This window comes from Ornithorhynchus anatinus, chromosome 16 (assembly GCF_004115215.2).
Source record: "Ornithorhynchus anatinus isolate Pmale09 chromosome 16, mOrnAna1.pri.v4, whole genome shotgun sequence".
NCBI lineage: Eukaryota > Metazoa > Chordata > Mammalia > Monotremata > Ornithorhynchidae > Ornithorhynchus > Ornithorhynchus anatinus.
The window spans coordinates 36,085,422-36,110,692 of NC_041743.1; the positions used below are offsets into that span (position 1 = coordinate 36,085,422).

General features: G+C 54.2%; 1 protein-coding gene across 1 annotated transcript; it reads right to left on the reverse strand.

Annotated features, from left to right (window-relative positions):
* Window positions 1–13,709: 13,709 nt before the first annotated feature.
* On the reverse strand, window positions 13,710–22,917 carry TLX1 (T cell leukemia homeobox 1). Its single transcript, XM_029081271.2, has 4 exons — window positions 22,713–22,917; window positions 22,275–22,661; window positions 19,473–19,674; window positions 13,710–15,228 (listed from the first exon to the last, which is right to left on the reverse strand). Exons 1-4 carry the CDS (start codon window positions 22,915–22,917, stop codon window positions 15,006–15,008), a joined length of 1,017 nt encoding a protein of 338 aa, XP_028937104.1. The 3' UTR covers window positions 13,710–15,005.
* Window positions 22,918–25,271: the final 2,354 nt, after the last annotated feature.

Consider the following 25,271-nt stretch of genomic DNA (forward strand, 5'->3'; position numbering starts at 1 on the left):
TTATGGGAGTGTCTGTCTCTCCCACTAGATCATAAACTCCTTACTGCAGAGATCATGTCTAATGATTACAGTACTCCCTCAAGTGCTTAATACAGTGCTCTGTAGCCAATAGGCATGCAAGCAATACTATTGGTTGATTGACCGATTTAATGTAAATTTCAGAGTGGTTAGAAGGAGACCATGGTGGGCAGCCAAATAGATTTTAATGACCTATTTCTCAGCATGGGACTCAGAGGTCAGCCGCTGGTGTATGGGACTGGCTGTGCCAAGCGAGGTTGGGCTGGGGGAGATCTGTCCGGATCAGGGGTGTCCTGGGATCCCTCTGTCCTGGGAGTGAAGCTGCTGCCACTGAGCTGAGAGGAATGACCAAGCTCCGCTAGGAGGCCACTTTCAAGGCCAATTGCAAAATCTGCAGTTTCTTTTCCCTGCTCCACCATTTTTTGTTGTGTTTTTTGTTAAACACCTACTATATGAGGTAGATAGAAGATAATCATATCAGATACAGCCCCTGTCGCATATGGGTTCACAATAAGAGGGAGGACAGGTATTGAATCCCCATTTAGCAGATGAGGAAACTGAGGCATAGAGAAGTAAAATGACTTGCCCAAGATCACACAGCATGCAAGAGGCAGGGCTGGGGTTAGAACCCAGACTCTTTGGTTCCCAGCCTATGTTCCCAAGGTCATAACTCCTACTGTAACTTTCAAAATTTTGGAATTGACTGCTTTACTAGTGCAGATCTGAACTGCAGCTCAATGCAACTGTGAAGCAGCCTGATCTAGTGGATAGAGTGCAGGACTGGAGAAGTTACTTGACTTCTCTGTCTTTCAGTTTCCTCATCTGTAAATGGGGATTAAATACTTAATCTCTCTCCTCCTTTGACTGTGATCCCCATGTGGCTGAGAGACTGAGTCTGATCTGATTGTACTGCACCTCCTCTAGTGCTTAGTAAGTGCTTGGAGCATTATAAGAGCTATTCATAGCCTTCCCAGCCCCACAACACTTACGTACATATCTGTATTCATATTAATATCTATCTCCCCTCTAGAATGTAAGCTCATTGTGGGTAGGGAATGTTTCTATTTATTGCTATATTGTACTTTCCCAAGCGCTTAGTACAGTGCTCTGTACATAATAAGAAGTCAGTAAGTACGACTGAATGAATGAAATGTATTAACAAATACCATAATTATTATTAACTATGAGGATGTGATTTTCTCGGGTTTTGTCTGTAGAGGGAGCCAGTTTATCCTCCAGGGTAACAACATCCTGCGGTTAGGATCAGAGTCCAGAGATCTGCTGCTGCTGGAGGACTGCAGAACTGGACCTGGAGAATCAATAAATCAGTGGCATTTGTCAATCACTTACCATGTGCAGAGCACTGAACTAAGCGTTTGGGAAAGTTCATTTGGTAAACAAGTTTCCTGCCCACAACGAGATTGGTTCCTTTTTAGGGCTGGCAGAGGGACCAGCCTGGCACCCACCCCCTATAGAGAGCAGCCCCCCTCCCTGGGCTGTAGAAAGTGAAACAGACCTCTTGGGAAAGGACTCAGACCACACAGTACAACAGGGTTGGAGAAAGGAGTTGGATTGGTGGAAATGAGGTTTCCAAACCCTTCCCAGGAAATCTCTCCAGGCCCCTCACCTCCCACGCCACCTGGTGGAAAAAGCTGCCGGCTTCCCATGCGGCTGGAAAGTTCTGGAAAAAGTCTCCAGAAATGTCACCAAAAAAAGTCCTGGGATCATCAGAGAGCTGGGGGCCGGGCGTAGTCCAGGGATACAAAAGCAGTGTGGCTTGGTGGAAAAAGCACGGGTATGGGAGTCGGAGGTCATGGGTTCTAATCCTGGCTCCGCTACCTGTCAGCTGTATGACTTTGGGCAACTTCTCTGTTGATTCTCTGTGGCCCAGTTACCTCATCTGTAAAATGGGGATTAAGATTGTGAGCCCCACATGGGACAACCTGATTGCCTTGTATCTACCCCAGCGCTTAGAACAGTGTTTGGCACATGGTAAGCACTTAACAAATGCCATCATTATTATTATTATTCACCCATGAGTGGCCATTGCCTGGTCCTGGAGGGTTCTGGGGATTAGTTCTGGTTCCTGACTGTAAAGTCCAGTTTCCCAAGGGCAAATCATCCCAGAAAGGCACAGGGAAGCCATGGATTGCATGGGTGGAAAGAGCTAAGAGAAGGTGAGATATTTCCAGGCCAGTGAGAAATTGAGGTGAGGGGTGAGGCTGAGGGAGTGTCTGAGGCCCTGCCCGGGCTGAGGTTCAGATAAGGAACCTCTTGGATTTTAGGGGTCTGGCCCCCAGGACAACAATGGGCTCTGGTCCACAGTCCCAAAAGATCCCCACATGTCCCCCTGGCTGACTGTGGGGCTCCCAAAAGATCCCCAAATGTTCCCCTGCAGTCTAAATTAAGTGGAGCAGCCTCCTCCCCATCTTAAAGTTGATGATTCACTAGACAGTTGGGGGACTGCTTTAATACCTCTTGCCAGCAGCCAACGATTCCATCTTAAAAGTCTGGCTCCCAAAGCCTGAAAGCAGGAAGCCAAGCAGGATGGCCATCCGGAGGAGTCCTCCGTGCTGGCCCCCGTGAATGGGAGCTGGAACACCTTGCTAGCTGAGGAGCCGAGGAGGCAAGGAGGGCTCAGGACCAGATTCATTGGCTGTTTGCATTCTGGCTCTCCAGAATTACTGATGGAAAACTCATCCCAATGTTACTCTCCTTGACCCTTCTTGGCTCTGCGTTTGCTTCCTTTCCATTCACCTGTCCATTTGACGTTCCACTTCTTCCATTTTTCCTGGAATGAAACTTGAGAGTGGAAGAATTCTCTTTCCTCTGCTCACTCCTCATTGACCCAGGACTCCCCTGGCCTCAGAGGGGCCAGATCTACTGGACACGTCTATTTGGTGGAAAACTCCACGGAGCCAGCTTCCCCTCTATGGCAACCCAGTGGTGACTCTAAGGGAATGGGTGAGACTGAGAGGAAACACTTGCAAAGCAACTGTCCACTTAGCATTTGATAGGAGGGGAAAACAGTAAGTCCCAGTTCGGAGAGATAATTAGAAAAATTCTGAGTAGAAAGCACGCCCCTGCTCCCCCCTCGTCAGACTGGTAGCTCTGATTTATCTTCATGGTCAAAATGGGGACTACATCAGGACAATTTGGGGCTGTCTTCTCTGCTGGAGAATTTAACTAGAAAACCTGCACCTGCCTGTACCTGGATTCTCCAGGGGGCAGCTCCTTTGGGCCCAGTTCACTAGATGCTGCCCCCCAATTCCACCCCGACTAGAGGGCCCTGGGATCAGAGCTCTGGAAGACCTACTTGAGGATGGAATTCTGGGAAAGGCTAAGATTTCAGGTCAGGTTGGGACTACCTCACTTGGAGATTTGTGCTCATTGCAACAAGAAGCTCTTTAATTCAAGGTGATTAAGGCCCTGACCTTCCCATTCTCTCCCCACCCACACCCTCCCCAACATCCAAAAAGAGGTTGTTCTTTCTGAGGAACTTGGGCTGCGATGGCAGATTAACCACTTAAAACCCAGCTGGAAAAAAATCTAATTTCTTTCTTCCCTTTTCCTCCTCTCTCACTCCGGCCTCTCCTCTTCTTGAGCCTCACATCCCCAGCCTCTCTTTCCCTTCCTTGAGTGTTTCTCTCCTTCTTTGTCTCTGTCTCTCTCTCCTTGTCCCAGTCCTGCTTTGCCCATATCTCTGGGCAGAGGAGCAGGATTCCGAACCTCCCCCTGCAACAGAATTCCCCTCTTCCCTTCCCATTCTGAGGACCTCAGCTGCCTCATGGCTCCATCCAGGCTGGCTGCCAACTGAATGGTCATCCTGGGCCTGGAGAAGGAACCTGGGCCCATTTCAAAGCAGACTCAACTCTCAATATGGAGTGGCAGGGGTAGGGAGTTGGGCTACTGTTGGAGTTTTCTCCCACAGCTGACTGACTGACCACTGGTCCGGACACTCTAGAACAGAAGTAGTGGGGAAGGATTCACTGGGTCTCTGTTTTGGCTCCGAATTGAGCTGTCATCTCCATCCCAGACTCATCCTCTTGGGCTGAGAACCGAAGTTCCCCTCCCGCTGTCCGCTGCGGCTCCATGGCTCTGCCCCAAGAGGCCCGGCTGCTCCTGCTCCTGGCATTCAAACGTGGTTTCTCAGCCCAGTGGGCCCTGGACTAATTGAGACCTGAAAGAAATAGAAGAAGCAGATATTTATTTGCTTATGTACAGATACACATGTAGACATACATAATGTACACACCCACAGACAGACACACACATACACAAATACATGCCTGAATGCATACACACAGAACATGCATGCACACATACCAGCACACCTACATAGACATACATACACACATACATACCAAAATCCATATGCACACATAAACATGGATAACATACATACACACACCAATCCTTATAGACACACATATATATATTCACACACACACACACACACTCATACACCTGCACACACATATATCTAAGCTAAGGGTCCACACAGGAGCAGGCACTTACCTACCTCCCCCAAGGCCCAGTATAGGGACTTGAGGAAGATCTCCGGGAAGATCAAACCCAGCAGATTCAGCAGCAGGTGTGAGACCTCATCCTGGGGAAAGCATTGATCCAAGTCAGTGATATTTAGGGTTAGGGCAGGGGCACCAAATCAAGGCAAAGAGATTGAGTTCAGATCTACCCTATATAGATGGTCTTCTCCACTCTTGCCCTTGAAGGAATCAATCAAGCTGAGGTCCCTGGAGGAAGATGAGTCCAAAGCTCAGGTTCAGTCTGGCAGTGTCCAGGCCTGTGTGGGTGCATATGCGTGTGCATGTGCACATGTAGGTGTCATGCACACACATGTGTGTTCTGGGTTCATAGGTTGTGCTGCTGATGAGAAGATTTTAACCAGGTGTTAAAGCCCAGGAGCTGGTGAAGAAGACTGTGTGATGGACAGTCCCCTCCGCAGGTACACATGAAAAGATTGTCACTTGCAGGGAGGGACATTTTTTCTTTGCAGTACCCGCTACTGTTTTTCATTCTGCCTCCTGGAGTGCTGACCTCTTTTAGCTGCCTTCATAATCATGATCTTCTTGAAACCTTTGTCACTCTAGTTCCACTCACAAACATGCACATATGCACCAATCACACGCACACACACACACACTCACAGAGCTGGTCAAAAAAACCCCTTAGAGCACAGTGAGTCATCAACACACCCACTCAGAGCTACAGCCCTTTCCCAGTGGGTCGACACCCAGGATGGTGTCTATCAACACTGCCCAGAGTTTAGGACTAGGTCATCCTGTCTAAAAAGGGGGTAGGTCACCATGTCAAGATGGGGGTTAGTCTTCCCACATGTATGTATGGTGCAAGAAGGGCCTCAAACTATGCCCACAGGTCCCTTTGATGGTGTCCCAGGCCAGAGGAGAGATTCAGACAGAAGGTGTGGTCTGGTCTCCCCATCATCCAGCATGGATTCTAAACTCCCAGAGGGTCCCCTCAGACCTTTCCACTCACCCTTCATTCACCAGGGGCCTGGGTGTGAACATTCATGTCTTGGCCTCCTATTGAAGATGTGTGGGGAAAGAGTTGTTGATGGGGAGAGAAAATTTGTGTCTGTGTGTGAGAAAGAGAGAGAGAGGGAGGGGATCTGAGATGGCCCATACATTCCCAGACCTTTCATGAGCCCAGGCCCTGGATGAGGGAGATGGGGACCCCAGTACCAGAAAGATTGCCTTCTTGGGCCCATGTACTCAGAGATCAAGACAGCAAGGGGGTGGTTTTGGCTGTGCCTGAAAGAAGAGGACCCAGCCCAGCCTGGGTGGGATTTAGAAGAAGAGGCCATGCTACGACAGACAGATTGGGCAGTGGCACCCGTCAAACGGCAGGGACTGTCTCTATCTGTTGCCGACTTGTTCATCCCAAGCGCTTAGTACAGTGCTCTGCACATAGTAAGCGCTCAATAAATACTATTGAATGAATGGAGAACCACAATTTTGTGTTGTATCACTTCCTTTGGCAAACTGCCCTTGCCAGCTCCACAAACCTTGAAAACACACTTCTCACACTGTGTTTTGGATTTTACCTAGGGATTTGGAAAAATCCAAAACAAAATCCTTTTTTGAGTGCATAGAACACACATTAGCAAGGCTACCTCACCTTGATCTTGACCATGGATGAACTACAGGTTACTAATGCAAAATAATGGTAACCCAAAGGGAGATCTTGCTCTCTCTCTCTCTCTCTCTCTCTCTCTCCCTCTCCCTCTCTAACCAGAGCAGAACAAGTGTGATGCTGCAGGTGGGGTGGAGGGTTGAAAGACTTTAAGTGTCCCTGAGTCAGCACAGGATACTTTCTATAGAATTCCCCTGCTCCTGTGGAAGGCCTTGCTCAGAGTCAAGGCTGGGGACTCTTAAGCCTTAAGCAGGGCTATATGTCTTAGCCTCTTTCTATACCTCCCCACCTACCTTAAAGTTTCTGCTCTCCACCCTCCTCCATTCTCTATCCTGGAGCATGCTGGGTCTTGGCTGGCTTACAGATTTCAATAAGTATTTCTCCATTCTACGGTCTTGCCCATGGCACCACACTACCTTCCCAGAGGCCTTTCTATGCACACACACACACAGCTAAGTTCTCTCCCTCTGGCCTGGCCTGAATACTGTGAAATGAAAGAGAAAAAGAAGAGACAGAGACAGAGAGCAGGAAGGCCTAGAGTAGGGCCCAGGGGCATGGGGGTGGGCCTCTCTGCAGCAGAGCCTTGCCGGGAGGCCTTCCTCCTCCCCGTTCCACCCTAGGTCTCCACCCCTGTCCTGTGCAGATGGGACTTAATGACTATTTGCTGCTGATGACATGGATAATCTGCTACCTGTTCTCAGGGGGTGGGGGAGAAGAAACCACTCCTGTAAAAGGGGCCTAATTACACAATTACCTTGCTTTGAAGCTATACTAATAAACGTACTCCAGCACTAGAAGCCACCTGGGAGGAGAAAAATGATGTGAATCTAGTTTTACCAAAAAAAGTATGATTTAGGAAGAGGAAAAAGGTCTTCACTGGTTTGGGTTGAGGGGCAGCTCTCAGGCTGAGGGTCCCTTTTTTCTCTGTGGTTTTTGTTAAGCATTACTAAGTGCCAGACACTGTACTAAGCACTGGGTAAGATACAAGATAATAGCATTGGACACAGTCACTGTATCACATAGGGCTCACAGTCTTTATCCCAATTTTACAGATGAAGTAACTGAAGCAAAGAGAAATTAGCTAAGCAAAGAGAAATTAGCTGTGCTGCTGATTCCAGTTACCGTAGCCTTCTTACCTCCCTGGGTCTGGTCTGGGTAGCAGAGTGAGCTTCATCAGAGCTGGGTTCTGCCCTGGGACTCCAGGAGGCACCTTGGACTGCCCCCCCCCTCCACCATGGGTGGGGAATCCTAATATAGGAAAGGTTGATGTTATACTGACAGAATACTTGGGCCACTGGGCACAGTAGTGGGTACAGGTAGATTCCTGGAACCCAGAAGAATTAGCAGGCCTGGAGGGGAATTTTCAGTGCAACGATTGGTTTGATGAGTGAAGTGTGACCAGTTCACTTTTCTGTTTGGTTTGGGCCTGAAGCCACAACAGGGAGGAGGAGGAGCCCACAGCAGAATGGTGAGCTGGGATAGTAATGTCAGCTAAGTGAACTCTGGTGGGCCCTGGAAAAGCAGCGGGTACTGAATGAGGTTTGGCTCAAGAAGAGAGTCATGGGAGGTGTTGCGAGGGAGAAGAGGAGGTGGGGTGGGGAGTGGAAAGTGGAGCTGGTAGATTCCCAAGCCAGGGTCATCATTAGTGCCTGTGTGGGGGTCTGAGAAAGCCCTTCCACCCTTCCCCCAGAGACCCCCCCTCCACACCCCCGTTTTGGGTTCTGTCTCTAGGTTTTTTTGCGGGGGAGTGGATTTTCCGAGGAATAAGGAGACAAGGTGCAAGAACCAACGCTTAGAATCATGAAAATCATCTCCCTGAAGACATACCAGGGCTAAAAAGACAAGCTCATAATCTAGGCAATAAAGAAAATCTGCGTCTATCCCTATTATCCGGTGAATGGTCTCCACTTTCCCTCTGACTTTAGTCGTGGTTCTGGGACAAACCTGTGACAGGTCTCTCTCTACAGCGACGCCCCGGCTCCCTTACCCTCCCCTAATCGAGTCTCCCCAAATCCCTAACAAGGCACAGGTTCAGCTCCGCTTCCCCGGCCCCGGATTTCTTCCTCTAATTTCCTGCTTTCCCCCACCCAGGGTCTTGCCCCGTCCCGTCTCTCCCCAGCCCCTCCTCCATGCCTCTCCCCGTCCCACCCCTCCCGCTCATGCCAAGTCTGAACCCTGGTCCAGGCTGGCGACGCCGTTTCCCCTTGGACCCCTAGAGGGCGCCCGACACTCACTTTGTGCTCGTCTGTTCCCCGCGGCGGCGGCGGCGGCGGCGGCGGCGGCGGCGGCGGCGGCGGCTTGGGAGCGGCTGCGGCTCTGGGCTCCGGGCGGCCCGGGACGCGTGGCTGCGGCTGCTGCTCCTGGGCTTCCTCGCCGTCTCTCTTTTCCTTTTGTTCCTTCCTTCTCTTTCCCGCCGCCGAGGAGGCCCATTGGTCTCGATGGCCAGCGCTATTCTCCCTGGGACAGACCGAGCCCCCGGAAAAGAGGCGGCCTACCGAGGCAGGTGGCCAGACCAGATCCGGGCTGTCCTTGCTTGCTCTCCTGCGGAAAGTGGCTTCTCCCCTCCCGCCGTGGCCGACTCCCACGTCCTGCTCGGGTCCTGCCCCGGTCCTCCCAGGCCCAGGAGCCAGCGGTGTCCGAAGGAGCCTCACTGCTTCCCTCTCCCTGCGTCCCTTGGACCTCCCGCCTTGGGGAGCGGAGACCTCTGAGACCTCTTGGGGCCCAGAAAGAACCTGGCACGGTGCCTTCGTCTCCACAACGCCGGGAGGCGCCGAGAGAGAAGGGGAACAGAAGAGGCGATGGCTTTGCTGCCCAGCTTCCCCCTCCCTCCCCTTCGCCCCCCGTTCCTGGCCCCGGCCCGTTCCCTCCCACCCCCACCGAGCCGTTCCCCCGGCAGCCCTTCAGAGCAGCCTGTTGCTGCAGCGAGGGGGGTGGGGGTTGGAAAGGAACTGGGCGTCTGGAGCAAGACGAATAAGGAGGCCCAGTAGTCGTCAGCGAGCCCCGAGGCGAACTGAGGCAATTATCCGGAGAATTCGGGTCTAAACAACACTCTTTTAACCTGCGTTACCGGCAGATTTGAGGTAAAAGGGTGTTTTTTCCCCTTGAATTTTCTAGTTGTTATCTCAACTGTTCCCTTCATCCACTGAATGCCCAGCAATGCGAAATCGTAACATTATGTGGCTAATTCTACATTCTGTAACGTGCAACGCATATATTAGCAACTCGGGGGTTAGAATGCTGCTATTTTTTCAGATCATTATATACATTTTCAGTAGTATATTATGTCGTCAATACTCAACGCGTAAGTAACATTCAAAATATAAAGGAGGAGTAAATAAATATAAAAGATATCTGACTAGTCACTTCCTAATCAAATGTCAACATATCCAACCTAATATTGAGCTCTTCGGAGGAATGAAAAATGTAAGAGATAAATGAAAATGTATAATCTCGAGACAGCCCGGCTGGTTCGCACAATCCTTACGAACAAATCATTTTCATTTCATGTTTTGTTTGGTTACAAAGACTTCGGTGGATTGCTGTTTATATGTGCGTGAATGTGCTCATGCATGCAAATGTGTATCAGGGGAAGTAGCCTGCTGGATAGCTCGATACACAATCCAATGTGGCATTTTATTAACAAGTTGAACAGGATTCTCCCGCTGGGTAAAAGACATACAAGTTTAGCTCTGTGGGGCTGGAGAAAGCAAATACGAATCTCGCCTCCTTGCTCCTGTTTACGAAATCTCCTTTGCTCCTCAACTCCACATATTTCTGGACTTTTTACTAACGGAAGAATTCCATGTTCTCTCTCTTTGTCTCTTTCTCTTTCGGTCTTTCTCTGTCTGTCTCTAACATTATAAAGTATCCAGGATACCACACCGTAAATTGTATCATATACCGTTACTGCATTTTCTGCTGGGCATTTCGTTCTAGGAATATAGTGACTAGAGCAACATCGTGGCTATGTCTATTCAGGTAAAGAAAAGTAGGAAGCTGAGAAAATTATTCCTCTAATTTAGTCATCGAAGCCTCCCTCAAATTAGTTTTTTTGTTGTTGCTGTTTAGTTTCAGTTCAATTTTTAGGCCACGAATTACCTGGACATTGGCTTTAGTTCCTCGGCCCTCTTTGTCTTTTTCGCACGGTGGCACGGATGACCGCGGCCCAAGCAGTTCTCTGCTGTTTCTCCAGCTCTTGCCTGGAGGGACCGACCATCAAGGGGCCAATCCTAAGGCAACCGGAGGAGTGAGGGAGTCGCGGAGACGTTGTCAGAAGGCCAGGCTGTTTCATCAATCGGAAAATCTGAGCTGTCTTCACGTACTCAAACACACCCACTAAAACATACCACCGCCGCATACCTGCATTGAACTTACATACGTGTCGAAGTTACATACGTGCAGACAGAATATACAGATCCACCCACCTAACCACGTCTATGCCCCTCACTGATGTCAAAGACCCCCTCACTGACACCTCTCCCCTAAACACACACACACACGCACACGCACACTCGCAAGCTCCGGCTGGGTATCTGCTCGATGGACACGGGATTTGATTGTCTCGCGTTTCGGGAGAAATTTTCCATATTTGATCCACAACGAATTCCCCACCGCCTCGAGGAGGCCGGACCCGCCCCCTCGCCTGCGGGAATCTGGGTTCGTTTCTCTGTCTGGAGCTAATAGAAAACAGGCCCCCATCCCCCGCCACGAGCTCCTCCTCCCCACCTCCCATCCAAGGGGGTAAAAACCCTGGGCCCGCCGGCTTCGGGGCTGCGGTCGCCCGGCGGAGAGGCTGGTCGACTGGGTGGGGATCCCTTTGCGGAGCGGGGGACGGAGTGGGGAGAGGAAGGGAAAGGGAAAACCGGCATTTAATTCTGCTTTTTGTCTCTACTTCCAGGGAGAAGAGATGCAGTATGTAAGTTGAACACATGTTTCTGTACGTCGGAGTGGCACAAAAGATTACTGGATATCGTGTTTCATGTGGCTATGCAGTATGCCCTACCCTCGTCACCAAGGAAAGCAGTTGATCATCGGGGCCGGGAATCCAGGGCTTGGGGAGAGCGATTCACTACCCCAAGGGTGGGAGCTCCTGGGTGAGACTGGCTGGGTATATTAAAATGGGCGAGGGTGTAAGTGTGTGTGTGTGTGTGTATGTGTGTGGTGTTTTATAATAGTGGGAATGTCACTCTCTGGGAGCCTGTGTGTATCCAAATAACACGGGTATGGACGCGTGTGCAACTGTGACTAGTTGTGTTAGCATGGGTCGTGCATGAGTCAGGGTGTGCATTTGTGGGAGAGACGGAGATGAGGGGTACAGCTTGTGGAGGGGGACGGACTCGATCAAATAAGGGCCTGGGTGACCTTGTAACCGAATAATCCTCTTTGTTAGACTCCTAAGGAATGGGTGGAAGATGGAGCGGGGAGGGAGTCAGGCAATGCCGGACTCTGCCGCAGCGACAAGCCGGGCCAGGGGGCTCACAGACTCTCCCCGGACTGGCGGTGGCGGGGGGGATCAGGGAGCTGGCCGGATTGGCCGGGGTGGGTGGGGGGGGCGGGAGCCACGCCTGCAGCAAGGGGAGAGAAGTGAGGAGAAAAACTTGCCGAGGAGGGAAAAGGGAAACGACCGCTGCAGCGGCCCCGGCTGGGACTGAGGCAGGACGTGCAAAGCAGGAAAGGAGAGTAACTACAGAAATACCCCCAGACAATAATCCAGGCTCGGCTAATTCCCGAACGGCGGAAGCGTGTGAAAACCCGAAATCATCTGTGGAGGAAGCAGAGAATAACGCTATGAAAGTTACCCCCGAGGCCGGGGAAGCCGGGAGTGCCCACGGCCGAAGCGTCAGAGCCTCGGCTTAGTCCTGCCTTGGCTGGTAATGCTTTGACTAAAGTCGGAGCCACAGATCGTACACGGGGCTGGAGCAGAGGCGAGGAATCCAGGCATCCTGGATAGGGGTTTAGACTGGCGGCTGGCTGCAGGGAGAAGGAACGTGGATTCCGGAGTCGAGAAATCCCTGTCCCGGCCCCGACACAAGTTCTTCAATTCCCCACCCCACCCCACCCCCACCCTCCAGGTCGCCCTCCGCTCCGCTTTCTGCTCTCGGCTCTGGAGCCGCGCGCAGAAGTGGGTCTATTCCCGCAGCGCAATATTCTCTAATTCCATCACCCGCCCGGCAGCGGCGGCAATAATGTTTGTCCCCCTAGGCCCCCGCCCCTGCCCGCATAACCAAATTTCCCGGGCAGCTTCCGAGGAAACGTGGGGGAGAGGGGAGAGGGAGCGGGAGACCCCTGCTCTTAGGAACAGGCCGTTCGAGCCCAGAAAGCTCCCGAGGGATGAGTGCCTGGAGACACTGCGGGCTGGCTTTGGCCTCTCGGTACTTAGGAATTCCCCGTTTTATGGAATGTGTAAAGCCTTTAGTATGTGTCAAACACTGTTCTAAGCGCTGGGGTAGGTTAATTAGGTAGTACACAGTCCCTGTCCCGCTAGGTGCTTACAGTCTAAATAGGAGGGAGAAATGCAATTAATCTCCACTTTGCAGTAGAAGAAACTGAGGCACAGAGCAGTGAAGTGACTTGCCCAAGGTCACACAGCAAGCAGTAGAGACGCTGTAAGCTTGTCATGGGCAGGGAACGTGTCTGCTAATTCTGTTGCAGTGTGCTCTCTCAAGCGCTTAGGACAGTATTCGGCGCATAGCAAGGACTCAATAAATACCACTGATTGATTGATTGAAGAGAGCAGCTTTTCTCTTCCCTTGAACCCCCGACCCCAACACACACAAACACACACACACACACACACACACACTATCCCGGTTTGCCATCACGTTTTGAAGTCACCGACCTTCCCCGTCGTTAGCAAAGGATTCCCCAGAAGAGAGATGAGTGTGTAAAACCGCAACCAAGCTGGGGTGGAAGGGGAGCGACAGAGGACAAGCGGCGAAGGAGGAGGGAAGAGACTCGTATAAAGCAGAGCTCACAGTTTTCTGCACAACCCTCCACCTTCCCCGAAACCCAGTCTCCCTTCCATTAGCTCTACCGATTTCTCGCCACTGACCTGTGAACTCCCCCTTGACGCAGTAACCCCCGTCTCTCCTTGCCCATTCTTCACACAGAGTCACTATAAACGGTGGGAAGATGGCAAAGAAACCGCCATAAAACAGCAAACCATATAGCATTTTGTTCGATTATGAACGAGGGAGATTTGGACTTTGGCGTTCGGCAAAGCACAGTATTGCGCGCCCGTAAGTGCTGAAGCCTTTTGGAGGCCGTCTTAGGCTGGAAACTCCTTCAGGGCAGGAAACAAGCCTTCCCTTGGATTAATCTCTGTACCCAGCGCTGCACACACTGTGTATTCGATAAGACTCTGGAACTGATCAGGAAACAGAAAAAATGATTCCAAAATTAAATAAGTAAAAGAAATTATAAAAAAGGACAGTGATACAGAGTTTGTGTCCACGTATCACTAAAGCATAAAACTTCTCAGTTTTTAATGTGAATCAAATATAAATATACATCCATATCTCCATATGTTTCTTCCCTCACCCTCCAGAGCAGGAGAGGAAGGGAACCAGCCCTTATCCCTTTCAGCCGGCTAGCGTCTGCTCCCCCCGGCCGGACCTCAAGGATCTCCGGACAGCCGGTTCGACGGGGCAACGAAGCTGATGCTGGGGGGAAAGGGGAAAAGCCGAATGAACCCGGAGCGGACGGCGGGGTCCCGGATCCGGACAATTTTATTTTTTTTCCACATAAATTACACAAGCACTTTATAAAATGGTTACACGGAAAACACCTTATAAGTGCATAACTTAAAAACCTCCCCACGGACGTGTGCAGGTTCAACCTCCCGGAAAACGGGCTCGGGTGAGTGCGTGTGTGCCGTGTAAGTGGGTCTGAGTGGGTCTGAGTGCATGTGTGTGTGACTGTGTGTAGGTATATCCGTAATCTCACTCCGGGGAAGGGGGTGGAGGGTATATGCGGGAACACTTCTGGGGACTCCAGAGTTAGCTGGATTCCAGACGCTCTAGGATCCCCAGGCCTCCGTCCTCCCCCTCGGAGGAATTCTTCTCCGGATCCCCAGATTTTAAAAAAATCAAATCAAAGTCAGCGGGATCTGGAAAGTCCCAGGTGGAGGGAGGGAGGGGGGCTCGCTCCGCAGGGTTGAAGGGCAAGTAACGGGACCTTCCGAGGCGAAGAGCCCCCTCCCACACATCCCTTCCGCCTGCCCCGCAGTCAGTCGCCATCCGCGCTCTCCTCCCTCCTCCCCTAGAGTCTTCGAGGTTTTTTTTTTCTTTTCCACTGGAAAGAAATCCTGCGCGGAAAGAGGAGGAGGGCGGGATGCCCCGTGACAGGCCCCGCAGAAAAGGTTCACCTGGGGCTTAAGAGGAGGAAGCCGCCTAGGAAATATATTCTCAGTCTTGGGTTTGAGAGCCAGAGCCCACGAGGCGGGGCACAGCCGCAGCCTGGGGTCTGAGGCGGAGCCGGCTCAGTGTCACCCCTCTGCGCGGCCGCGTTCCGAAAGTTGGGAGCAGGGTCCCGCGGGGAAGGGGTTCTTCTTTCCCCCTCCTCTCTGTTGTGCAAAGCCCTCTGCAGCCTCCCCTTTCCCCTTTCCCCCGATTTCCTTTTCTAGCGCGCTCTCAAGACCTCACCCTTGGGGATGGGGTCTGGTCTCTCCTCTCTGGTCCCCGCCCCCAGGCTCGGAAGCCCAGGGCCTGTAGGGCGAGCGGCCGAGACGCCAGGCTTGGTCTCGTGGGCCGAGAGGAGGGGGAGGGGCGGAGAGAGTGTCTGGGGACCGCGAGGTCCGGGAAGTCAGACTTGAGTCACTCGCAGGCGGAGGCCACAGAGGTGACGCTGGTGATCTTGGCTGTGTCGTCTGACCAGGGCTGCAGGTTCTGTAGGGCGAAGAGCGAGGAGTTGTGCACGCAGAGGGGGTCTGCCTGCAGCGGCTGGGCCAGGCTTTTCTGGAAGGCCTCTTGCTGCAGCTGCATAAGGATGCGGTTCGCCTGCTGCCTCTCTGCCTCCCGCTCCTCCGCCGTCTGCCGCCTGCACCGTGAGGGGACAAGCGCCCACACCGCGCCCGTTACCCCGGCCTGCCGCCTTCCCGCTTCCCGGGCCCCGCCGACGGCAGAACCCAGGTCGCCTGCCCCGCCGCTCCTCTCCGGCCCCGACACCTGCTCCGGAAGCTGAGCCTCCCTCTCTTCCTCTGAGCAGGCCCCAAAGGGGATGGCAGTGAGCTTTGGGGCAAAGAAGTAACGCTGCTCCCAAAAACATCAGTTTAAGACTCCTTCACCCCAGTAACACCAGTTTGAGACTGTCCTCATCCCATTCCAGTATCACCAATTTAACACCCGCCCCCCCCAATCTCAGTAACACTAATTTATACCGAGACCTCCTACGTCTCAGGCGCGAGAGCGTTTTGGAGGTCAGTGAGATCTCGGGACTGCCGTTCTAAGGTCAGCCCAGCTTTTCCTCCTCCCTAGGACCCTGGTTCTTAATTTCCTGACTCCTCTGTCCGCTTCTCCAGCTCGGAGTCATCCCCGCTTGGGATCTTGCCCAGGAGGTTTCTGTTTCCGCACTGAGCCCATCTGTTCGGGCCTGGGGTTCCCAAGGGCTCTGAGCCATGGGCAGGGGCATCGCTCTCAGCGGCAGAGGAGAATGTGGGTCATTGCCACCCTCCAGCTCCCAACCTCCCCTTTGGCTTTTGAAAGCTGACGTCCCCTAGACATTTGGGAGAACAGTGCGGCGCGCTTCTCCAGGGAAGCCGAGGGATAAAGGGCGAGCAGGGTGACGGTTTGGACAAGGGCGAGAATGAGAGAGGTGACCAGTTCCGGGAGTTTAGACCCTTCAGGGCGGCCTGCCTACTCCCCACCCGGGCCTCATTGCCTCGTACTGCAAAGTGTGGGGGGCACCCAGAGGCGGGCTGCCGGGAAGGGAGAAAAGGGTTCGAGTCAGGGGCAGGGCTGGGACCCTGATCCCACCAGGTTGCGTCGGAGGGGTTTTGGTGATTGCCCTCCACTCCTTCCTCCTGTTCCTACCCAGGCCAGGGCCTGCCTGGGGGCTCCGCTGCCCCCTCCCTTCTCACAGATCTCAAAACTCCAACCACCCCCAAGACGGCTATAGGTAGACTCCATTCGGCCACCGAAAAAAGAACAGAGACAAGACAGAGAGGCTGAGGGACAGGAAAATAGATCATGCAGAAAGAGACAGGGACCCAGAGAAAGACAAAGAAAAAGCCAGAGAGTTCTGGGGGTGGTGGGTGGGAGAAAGAGAAAGGGGGGAGAAAGAGATACACGTGGAGCATGGGTCCTCCTACTCCGCCAGACCAGCTTGTCAATTTTCTTGCCTCTCACTCCCATCCCAAACCTCTAAGCAAAAGTGATAAAATGCAAATAAAACGAAAGCAAAACTCGCAGTCCGAAGCTCACTCCAATTCTCCCTTTACCCCCTCCCCTCCTTCCTTCTCCCAGCTCGGCCCGTCCGGTTTCCACGAAGCGAGACGATGAGTCACATATTCCATTTAAAGTCGCTGCGTTTAATGCACCTCCCCACCCCCGCCCCCCAAGTAAACTGAGATCAAACGCTCTGTCTCTAAGGTGAACGGATCTAATGGGAGTCCCCGGAGCCTCCAAGAAGCAATTTGTATCAGATCGATGTGAAAAGCAAAAAGCAAAGAAGGTTTTTTCTGCCTCTCTTTTTCCTTCTCTCTCTCTCCTCTCTCCGTTTGTCCTTATACAATATATTTTTTTCATTTTGTCTTAGAACCAAGGATAATTTCCTTGTCCGTAAACGAAATCAGACTTTCTCTCTTTTCCTTCTCTGTGCTTTTGCTTACATTGAAGAATCTGGCCTTAAAGGAACTCTTTCTAGGTCGGTCTCTCTGCTGCACCCCCCACCCCTCCCCACCCCCTCTCACTCCCTGATTTTCTGGGTCTTTCTTAGTGTCTCTCTGGGTATCTCTGTCTGTCACTCCCTCCCCTCCCGCATCTTTCCCGTCTCATCTCTCTCTCTCTCTCTCTCTCTCTCTCTCTCTTTCTCTCTCCTCCCGAGACGGAGCACTTCGAACCTCCTTGCCGGGCCGGTTTGAGGCCTCCCCCACCCCCACCTCTCGCCCCTCACTCTCCCGGATAACGTGACTTCGCTCTGCGATTTCCCTTCATCCCCGCCCCCCACTCCCCTCTCAGCCTGGAATGTGCGATGGAAACGCGGACCCCTCGGGGGCTACGAGTTTCCTTTGTGGACGCGACAACGGAATCCCGGGCAGACTCGGGCTCCTTCATTCAGAAAAAGAGGAAACTGCAATTCCTTCCTCTTATCCAACCCCGGCACCGGCGTCTCCAACTCTTCAAAGTCAGATTCTCCTCCCGCTCCCCCGGGTCCGCAGCGGAGTGCATGTTTGCATGCTTGTGAGTGTGAGGGTGGGTGTGTGTGTTGGGGGGGAATGCTTGATTGAGCGTGGTGCGTGTGTATATTTGTGTTATGGGTGGTAAACCTGGGTCCTTGTTGCTGTGGCATCCCTAACCGCCCCCCCCCCCTCTCGCACACACACACACTCACACATCTGTTCCTAATTGATCCTCTTTTCAGCAAGATCGGTGACGTCCCCAGTTACAATCCCCAGTTATGGATTTTTTTTTTCTTGTCAAGAACGCGGGGAGAGGGGAGAGAACCTTGCCGGAGGAATGAGTGGCCCGAGGGATTGAGATCTCCCTCGGCCCGAAAAGGCGGCCGCGAGAACTGGTTTTTCCTCCGATTTATCCCTTCTTTCGGACCCAGGGTCCGGAGCCGGAGTGGGGACGAGGAGCCAGCCGGGGTTGCGCGGAAGTAAGCGGTTCCCTACTCCCGGGATCTTGCCATCGCTGCTGTCCTGGGAATCGTGTCGGAAAGGCACTGGGACTGAAGAGTTAGTCTCCCCTCAGATCCCGACCTCGTCGTCTAAAATCAAAGATCCAATTCGCCAACCGTTCTGATTCCCTCCGAACTTGGGGGTCTCAGCGGGAGCGTGACCTAGGAAACGGGGACAGCGAAATCCACCGCGGAACGCTCCTGGACAGGCTTGGACTGCTGGGCGGGAGGCCAGTGACGGGAAAGAGGCTTGAAGCCCGATTAGGAGAACCGGGGCAGCCTCGTCCCTCTTGCCTTCATGGCACCGGCTCTGCTTCCCCAAAACACATCGCCCATTCCCCTGAAGCCGCCCTCGGGGTCACGGCATATTCGAATCTGACTCCCATCTCTCCCTCCAGGGCTGGGGTGGGGGTGAAGGAGGAGAAATCGGCTCCCGCCTATGGGACTGCCGGAAGCATTGGCGCCCCAAACCAAATCAGAGGGACCATTTGCAGGAGTTTACTGTCCCCTTGCCCCGCGAAATTGACATACGATCAATATTATAAGTGTCATTTTTTATACAGGTCAGCAGTATCTTCCTTTCGGCCCAAAGGTAGTTTTCTATCTCTTCGTTTCTCTTTCTCCCTCCCTCTTTTTTCCCTTTCTCATCTTCCTTTCTCTTTCGCTCTCCCCCCTCTATCTCTCTCTTTCTATTTCTCCCTTTCTTTCTCTCTCTCTTTCTTTTCCTCTCTCCCTTTCTTTCCTCTGCCTTTTACTCTCTCTCTCTATTCGATATAAATAAATTCAATCAAATGTTATACAAAAACATGCAGCTAGGTTCTGAGACCAATCCCTTTCCAAAGAGGATATAAAAAGTATGATAAAATAATGGGACTACATAGCACCAAATGTAATGTGGTTAAATCTGATGACCAACTAAAATATGCTGAACTCTCAGAGACTGGCCTAAGAAACAAAGTCCTTGTTAAAGTCCGTAAACTTCCGAAGTGCCTAGTACAGCACCAGGAACTCAGCGGGCATTCAATCAATATTAGTTGACGTTGATGTACCATATCCTATCCGTTCCACACAGGACGCCTCCCACCCCTTAAGTCCTGTGTGTTCAGGACTCGAGGATTTGCTCCACTCTCGAAAGGATATCCTCAAACCCTTCGCCAGGTCAGTTACCCATTGATATGTCAACACGCCGACTTTTCTACTGCTTCCAGACGCCGGCGCGCTAAAGAAACTCTCCCCGTCCACGAATACCGACCCAGTCCTTCAGTGGAGAGAAGTCCCAGGCTGGACGTCGCGCGGGGAGCGAGGATACAGAACGAGCGAAGGCCCGAACGGGTGGACCTGCGCTACCCCGATGCGCCCAGCCAGACGCGGCTGTCTTTCCCACTGCCCCATGACTCCCCCTAAACCCCGCTCGCTGGCCCCCGCCCCCTCCCGGCGCCGCTCACCTCCATTTCGTCCTCCGATTCTGGAACCAGGTTTTGACCTGAGCGTCGGTCATTTTGAGCGCCTTGGCCAAGGCCGCGCGTTCGGCCGAGGCTAGATACTTCTGCCGGTGGAAGCGCTTCTCCAGCTCGCAGATCTGCAGGCGAGTGAAGGACGTGCGCGGCTTCTTTTTCTTGGGGGGCGTCCGGTTCTGGTAGGGGTGACCTATACGGCGTGTTACAGTGAAGGGTGAGAGGGCCACTGGAGCGGGAGACAGACGGCAGAAGCAAGCGGCAGAGCGTCAGGAAGCGATCCAAAGCACGGCAGAGACAGAGCCCGAGACCGACACCGAGAGACGGGGGCAGGGGAGAGGCAGGGAACCAGGAAGGCAAGCGGGCTTGGAGGGGGCCAGAGAATTGGGGCAGGGCCGAGGCCCCACCGGGTTTGATGCCGGATTCACCCTAGGCACCTTTCCCTCCCTTTTCCCCCTCCCCCACCTCCACCTCGGGGCTCCGCCACCCACTCCCCAACCCCCTCCCCCTCCCCCTAACCCAGAGAGTCGAAATGGAGGAGAGGGGTGGGAGAGAGTGCTGAAGTCGGCCCGCTGCCCTTCCGGCCTTGAACCCCTTTCGAAGGCCGAGCTGAGATGTAGATAGAAAGTATTTGGGCCCAGGGGGGCCTGCGCCTTAAGTGTACGAGCCTGGAGGCCCCAAACCTAAGTATGTACACGTGCATGTAGGGGAGAGGTCCGAGCTACATGTTCGCAATACGTGTGTAGGGCCTAAGTAACGAGACTCCATCGGGTGAACCATGTGCTCTGTCACGCTTGTCGCGGGGCACACAACCTAGAACTCTGGCGACACAATCACACGCATGCACACTTACACACAAATATACAAACACACACACAATGGTACAAAGGCATGCACAAACACCCGTACACACATAGGTCCATTTTCGCATACACATCTAAGGCCTGTCTCCAACCTCCAGCTCGATCCCCTATCCCTCGCGTCTTCCCATGCCCTTGTCTAGGTCGGTAGCCCTGGTAAAGAAGTGAGGAGAGGACGGGACACCTCTCTGAAAGGCCCAGGGAGCGTTGTCCTAGCCTAGCTGGAACCGGAGGCCGAGACGAGATGAGTTTGCATCCGGGTTTCTGGAAGACTGGGGGCTGAAAGTGAGCAGCTCCAGAGGATGGTGCCCTGGGACCTTCGTCCTAGCAGCAGGGCTCCCCCAGTACCCCCTGCCCACCATGTTCCCCTCACCCCTTCCTGGCGACCCGAGCCGCGGAGAATCCGGTCTGTGATATTTTGGGGCTGAGGGCCCGGCCCTTGGCCGCTGGATGCGGCGCTGGGGTAAGCTGGGACAGCCCAGAGATTTTCGCTTTTGGGTGCTGGGACCGAGATTCCTCCCTGGGCCTGGAAGTCGGCTGAACCGATCGGCTAGATCCGGGAGTGACCCCGCCGCCCTCTGTGCCTGTAACTCCAGCCCGGCCTTTCCGACCCCTTCCTCTCTCGAGTCGCGACGCCGTTCTTCAGCCCCCAGCCCTAGGCTGGTCTCCCTGCTTCCTCTCGTTCCCCAGCTCTCCTTTTCCTCCCAGCTGCACCGCTCTCCGTCCTCTCTCCGCCGGGTTAAGAGGCGTGAGGGAAACCGAGGCCTCGCTCAGGCCCAGGCGGCCCCGAGCTGCGAGCGAGGGCCCGGGAATCGCGACGAGCTTCCCCGCTCCGGGTTTCCGGGGCTCCCTGCCGCCGCCCCGGACTCCCCGCGCTTGAGCTCTCGCCTCCCCTTTGTCAGCTTGGGGCCGGCGCTTCCCGCTCCCGGTTAGAGCCCCCGAGGTCTGCCGGCCGGGACGCTCCGGGACCCCCCCGGGGAACGTCCCCCCGCGCCCCGCCAGCTCCGGCCCTGCCCCGGCCCAGTCCCTCTATTGTGCGCGCTCGCCGACTCTTCCCCGGGCCCGGGCCCTGCAGCTTTCTGGGGAGAAGCGGCTTCCCGTTCCGCCTCTGGGGTACGGTGGAAAGAGTCGAACTCGGGGCAGGTTGGGGCGCCGGGGATGGGGGGAGGGCTACTCCACAGCCACCCGATAACGGGTCGGGGAGGAGGGGCAGCAGGCCTGGCGGGGAACAGTGAGTTGTCCCCGGAGCTGCTCTCCGCGGCAAGATCGATCTCCCGACCGGGCCTGGGCCTTATTCATGGGGCAAGCTGTAGGGGACCGGGACCCGCGAGACGAACCAAGAAACAAAAACCACCTTTCCCGGGCCCCTACCCTCCGCTCTGGGGGACTGGGAGCGGGGGGAAGGAGAGTAGGGGGCACGAAGCTCGGGACCCTCCCGGTGATCCCGAACCTGCGGAGAGCCTCATCTCCGTCCCGGCCGACTTTCCACTGGGGGGTTAGGTAGGGGGTCTCCTGCGGAAGGAGGGTTTGCTTTGAAACGGTGGAAGGAGCGAGGAAAGTGTGGCGGCGAGGGCGCCCCGAAATTCGCGGGAAGGGTCTTCGTTTCGTTTTGTTCCGAGGGTTGAAACGCCGACTCTCGCCCACCCGCTTCCCCGAAAGCTGGAGCCGGGAGTGGGCGGACAGGAGTGGAAGCGGCGTCCCCCTCCACCCAGCCCCAACCGTTCTGGAGGGACCCCCCTCCCGTCTCCGTCTTCCCACCACGCCCTTGTCCGGTCGGTGGGGCCGGTGGTTCGGGCGGGCCTGGGCCCAGAGTGGAGGGAGCGGAGACGGACGGTTGGGGCGGCGGCGGGAGGGCGAACGAAAGGCGAGGGGAAAGGTGCGTGCGGGGAGCGGGGGAGGGCGGGGGGGGGGTGGTCTCCCGACCGGGGCTCACCTGTGAATCTGTCCTTTGTGTATCTCCTGTTACTCTCCATCCAAGGGAAAGTCAGTCCCGTGAGGTTGTTGAGGTTGTTGACGCTGGGCACGGCGGGCACGGCGGGCACGGTGGGCATGCCGGTGGCCAGGGGCTGGTGGTGGGGGACGGCTCCGGCCAGCGGCCTGTGGGCGGGCACCCGGATCACCCCGGCCGAGCTGAGCCCGCCGCCAACGCCGCCGCCAACGCCGCCGCCCACGCCCACGCCCATGCCCATGTTCATGTTGTAGGAGCCCGCCAGAGAGGCCATGCTGCAGGCGCTGCCTCCGTAGCCCCCGGCGCCGCCCCCGCCCGCGCCCCCGCCCCCGCCGCCGCCCGCTCCGGCTCCGGCTCCGGCTCCGGCTCCGGCTCCGGCCCCGGCCCCGGCCCCCGGGCCGGCTCCTCCGCCGCCCCCGCCGCCCCCGCCGCCCCCGCCGCCGTAGCCGCCGGTCATGGTGTTGTAGGCGCCGCTGACGATGCAGCCCAGCCCGTAGTCCGCGTCCTGCAGCCGCGAGGCCGACACCATGCAGCTCCCCTGGTCCGGGCTGTTGAGGATCTGGTCGATGCCGAAACTAATGGGCTCGGCGTGGCTGGGGTGGAGATGGTGCGAGGGCAGGTGCTCCATGCCCCCGGGCCCCGCGGCGGGGGACACGGCGGGGAAAGGTAGAGAGGGGTCGGGCGCGGGGCTACTGCGGGGGGCTGCGGTCCGGCGGGGCCGGGAGCGGGGCGCGGGGCGGCGCGGAGCCCAGCCGAGCCGGGAGCAGGTCCGGGAGGGGCCGCCGAGGCTTCGAGCTCGTTCCGGCGGCTCTCGGAGACTTGGAGCCCGAGGGCGGAAGAGAGAGCTAAAGTACGGGGCCACCGGGTGGGGGGAGATAAGCGGGTGGAGGGCCCGCTGCCTGCTTCTTTCCTCCTCCGGATTCTCGCTCGCTGTTGACTCTGGAACATCAATCATGGGGCGAAAAGGCCTGGGTGAGATGTAGCCTCGCAGTTTTAGGCCTCGTCTCTCCATTGGCTGGGAGCGGAGAGGAATTGAATGAATGACAGCGAGAGAGGGGAGGGAGGGAGGGAGGAAGGGAGGGAGGGAGGCAGGCTGAGAGAGAGAGAGAGAGAAACAGAGACAGGGAGTCAGAGCACTAGCCAGGCATTAAGGGGCAAGAGAGCTACCTGGAGACGTAGACACACAAGACATATAGGGAGAGATACGCAGAAACAGGGAGAAGAGTGGACGTGCTAAGCACAGCTCCACTCCTCTGCTAAAGTGAGATTCCCTGCCCAGCCCCACCTTCTGTCTCACTGCTGGTCTCAGACCCAATCTCGACCAAAAAAGCAGTCTGTATCTCTTTATCCTCAACTCCTGCCCCATTTCTGAAGCCCAGCGAGGAACATCACTGGCCCCCAGATTGTGTGGAAAGCCGGTGAGTAGGCCTTGGGGTGGGATAGTGGAGGGAAGGAAGCAAGGAGAGTGCCCGGTGAAAGCAGGAGACTGGACCAACTCTAGTCCATTTGGCAGGGGTCCCCATTATGGGAGTCCCCAGGTCAGATCAGATACACATTATCAATAATAATCAATATAAAACTGGCAGGGGGGATTTAGAACTCAAAAGAATAATACAAGCAGGTAGGGCCTGCCCTCTGGTACCTTGCCCCCACATTGTCCTGAAAACCCACCAGCTACACCCATTCCTTTCCCCCTTCTCCCCAGTCAGATTCCCCTTTGAGAACTTGGACATCAGCCAGTCCCTCTGTGCACCCTGTGAGAGGTGGAACACAAGCTGGATGGGCCACTGGCTTGACTCTGCCAAGGCACTATTACCCTATTTTCCTTCCCTTTATTCTCTTCCCTCGTTTTCAGATGTATAACATCACAAGTTCCAAATGCAAAATTCTCTCTCAGATGTTTCAAAGCTCTAGAAGAAAGACGCTATGGAAGTTTAACTAATTAAAGCTTAAAATAACGAAAGAACATCACAATTGTCATAACTTGATTACTTGGGCAGGATCCTCCAGAGATCAACCAGTCCATCCTTCTGCCTCCATGCTCATTCCAGATGAATGGGACTCTCTATTGTTAATTCATCCCTACAGGAGATTTCACAGGCATCCTTGGTAATGATTTCTAGTTCCAAATCTCACTACTTCTTATTCTATCTTCCCTGGATTTGGAAAGCAGCTCCCCTCTTATTTCTGAAAACACTCAAACCATCCAGCTTGCTCTGCTATAGAGTAGATAACTCGAGTCCCCTTTGCTTCTCCCAGTCTCTTCGCCACCTTTTATCTCTTCGCCACCTTTTACTCTCTCCAAGTTCTCCACAACTTTCTAAAATTTTTCAGCCCAAATCTGGCCTCAGAATTAATGCTGATACTTTAGGAGGCTAGTTTAGGGCTCACCCATGACCACCAGATCATTTTCTACCAAACCTCCCCACCTCACATCTTTTCTTCCCAGATGAATTGTTCTGCACTTGTCCTGATGAGCCTCTTCCTCTCAACCTTGTCAAGGTCAATTTGAATCCTAATCCTGTTTTCCCAGGTGCTGGCTGTCCCCCAACTTGCTGTTCTGGCCCAGTTTACTTTGGTTACTGCTCTATTTCAACACTCAAGTCAGAGATGAGACTGCAGAATAGGCAGTAGTCCTATAGCCAAGAGACACACAGTAATAGAATCAATCACAAAACTGGAAAAATTATGCACCCCCACCCTAAACACGCACGCGCGCACACACACACACACACAGACACATTCCCATTCTCCTTCAGCAATCCAGAAACTGATCTCACTTTGAGTACTACCCACTCTATGAGGACTTGAGGATAATGGTAGTGAAATCTGATTAATCAATCAGTGATATTTATTAAGCGCTTACTATGTGAACAGTTCTGTACTAGTCGCTTCGGAGAGTACAACAGACTTGGTAGACACATTCCCTGCCCACAATGAGTTTACAGTCTAGAGGGGGAGGCAGATTAGATTAGTCCAACG

Excerpts from the sequence above, each read along its gene's own strand:
- TLX1 (XM_029081271.2), bottom strand. The coding sequence starts at position 22,917 with ATGGAGCACCTGCCCTCGCACCATCTCCACCCCAGCCACGCCGAGCCC. Across the intron at positions 22,662-22,712 it reads CGGCGGCGGGGGCGGCGGGG|CCGGAGCCGGAGCCGGAGCC; the intron begins GCGGCGGGGGCG and ends CCGGGGCCGGAG. Across the intron at positions 19,675-22,274 it reads CACAAAGGACAGATTCACAG|GTCACCCCTACCAGAACCGG; the intron begins GTGAGCCCCGGT and ends CACGCCGTATAG.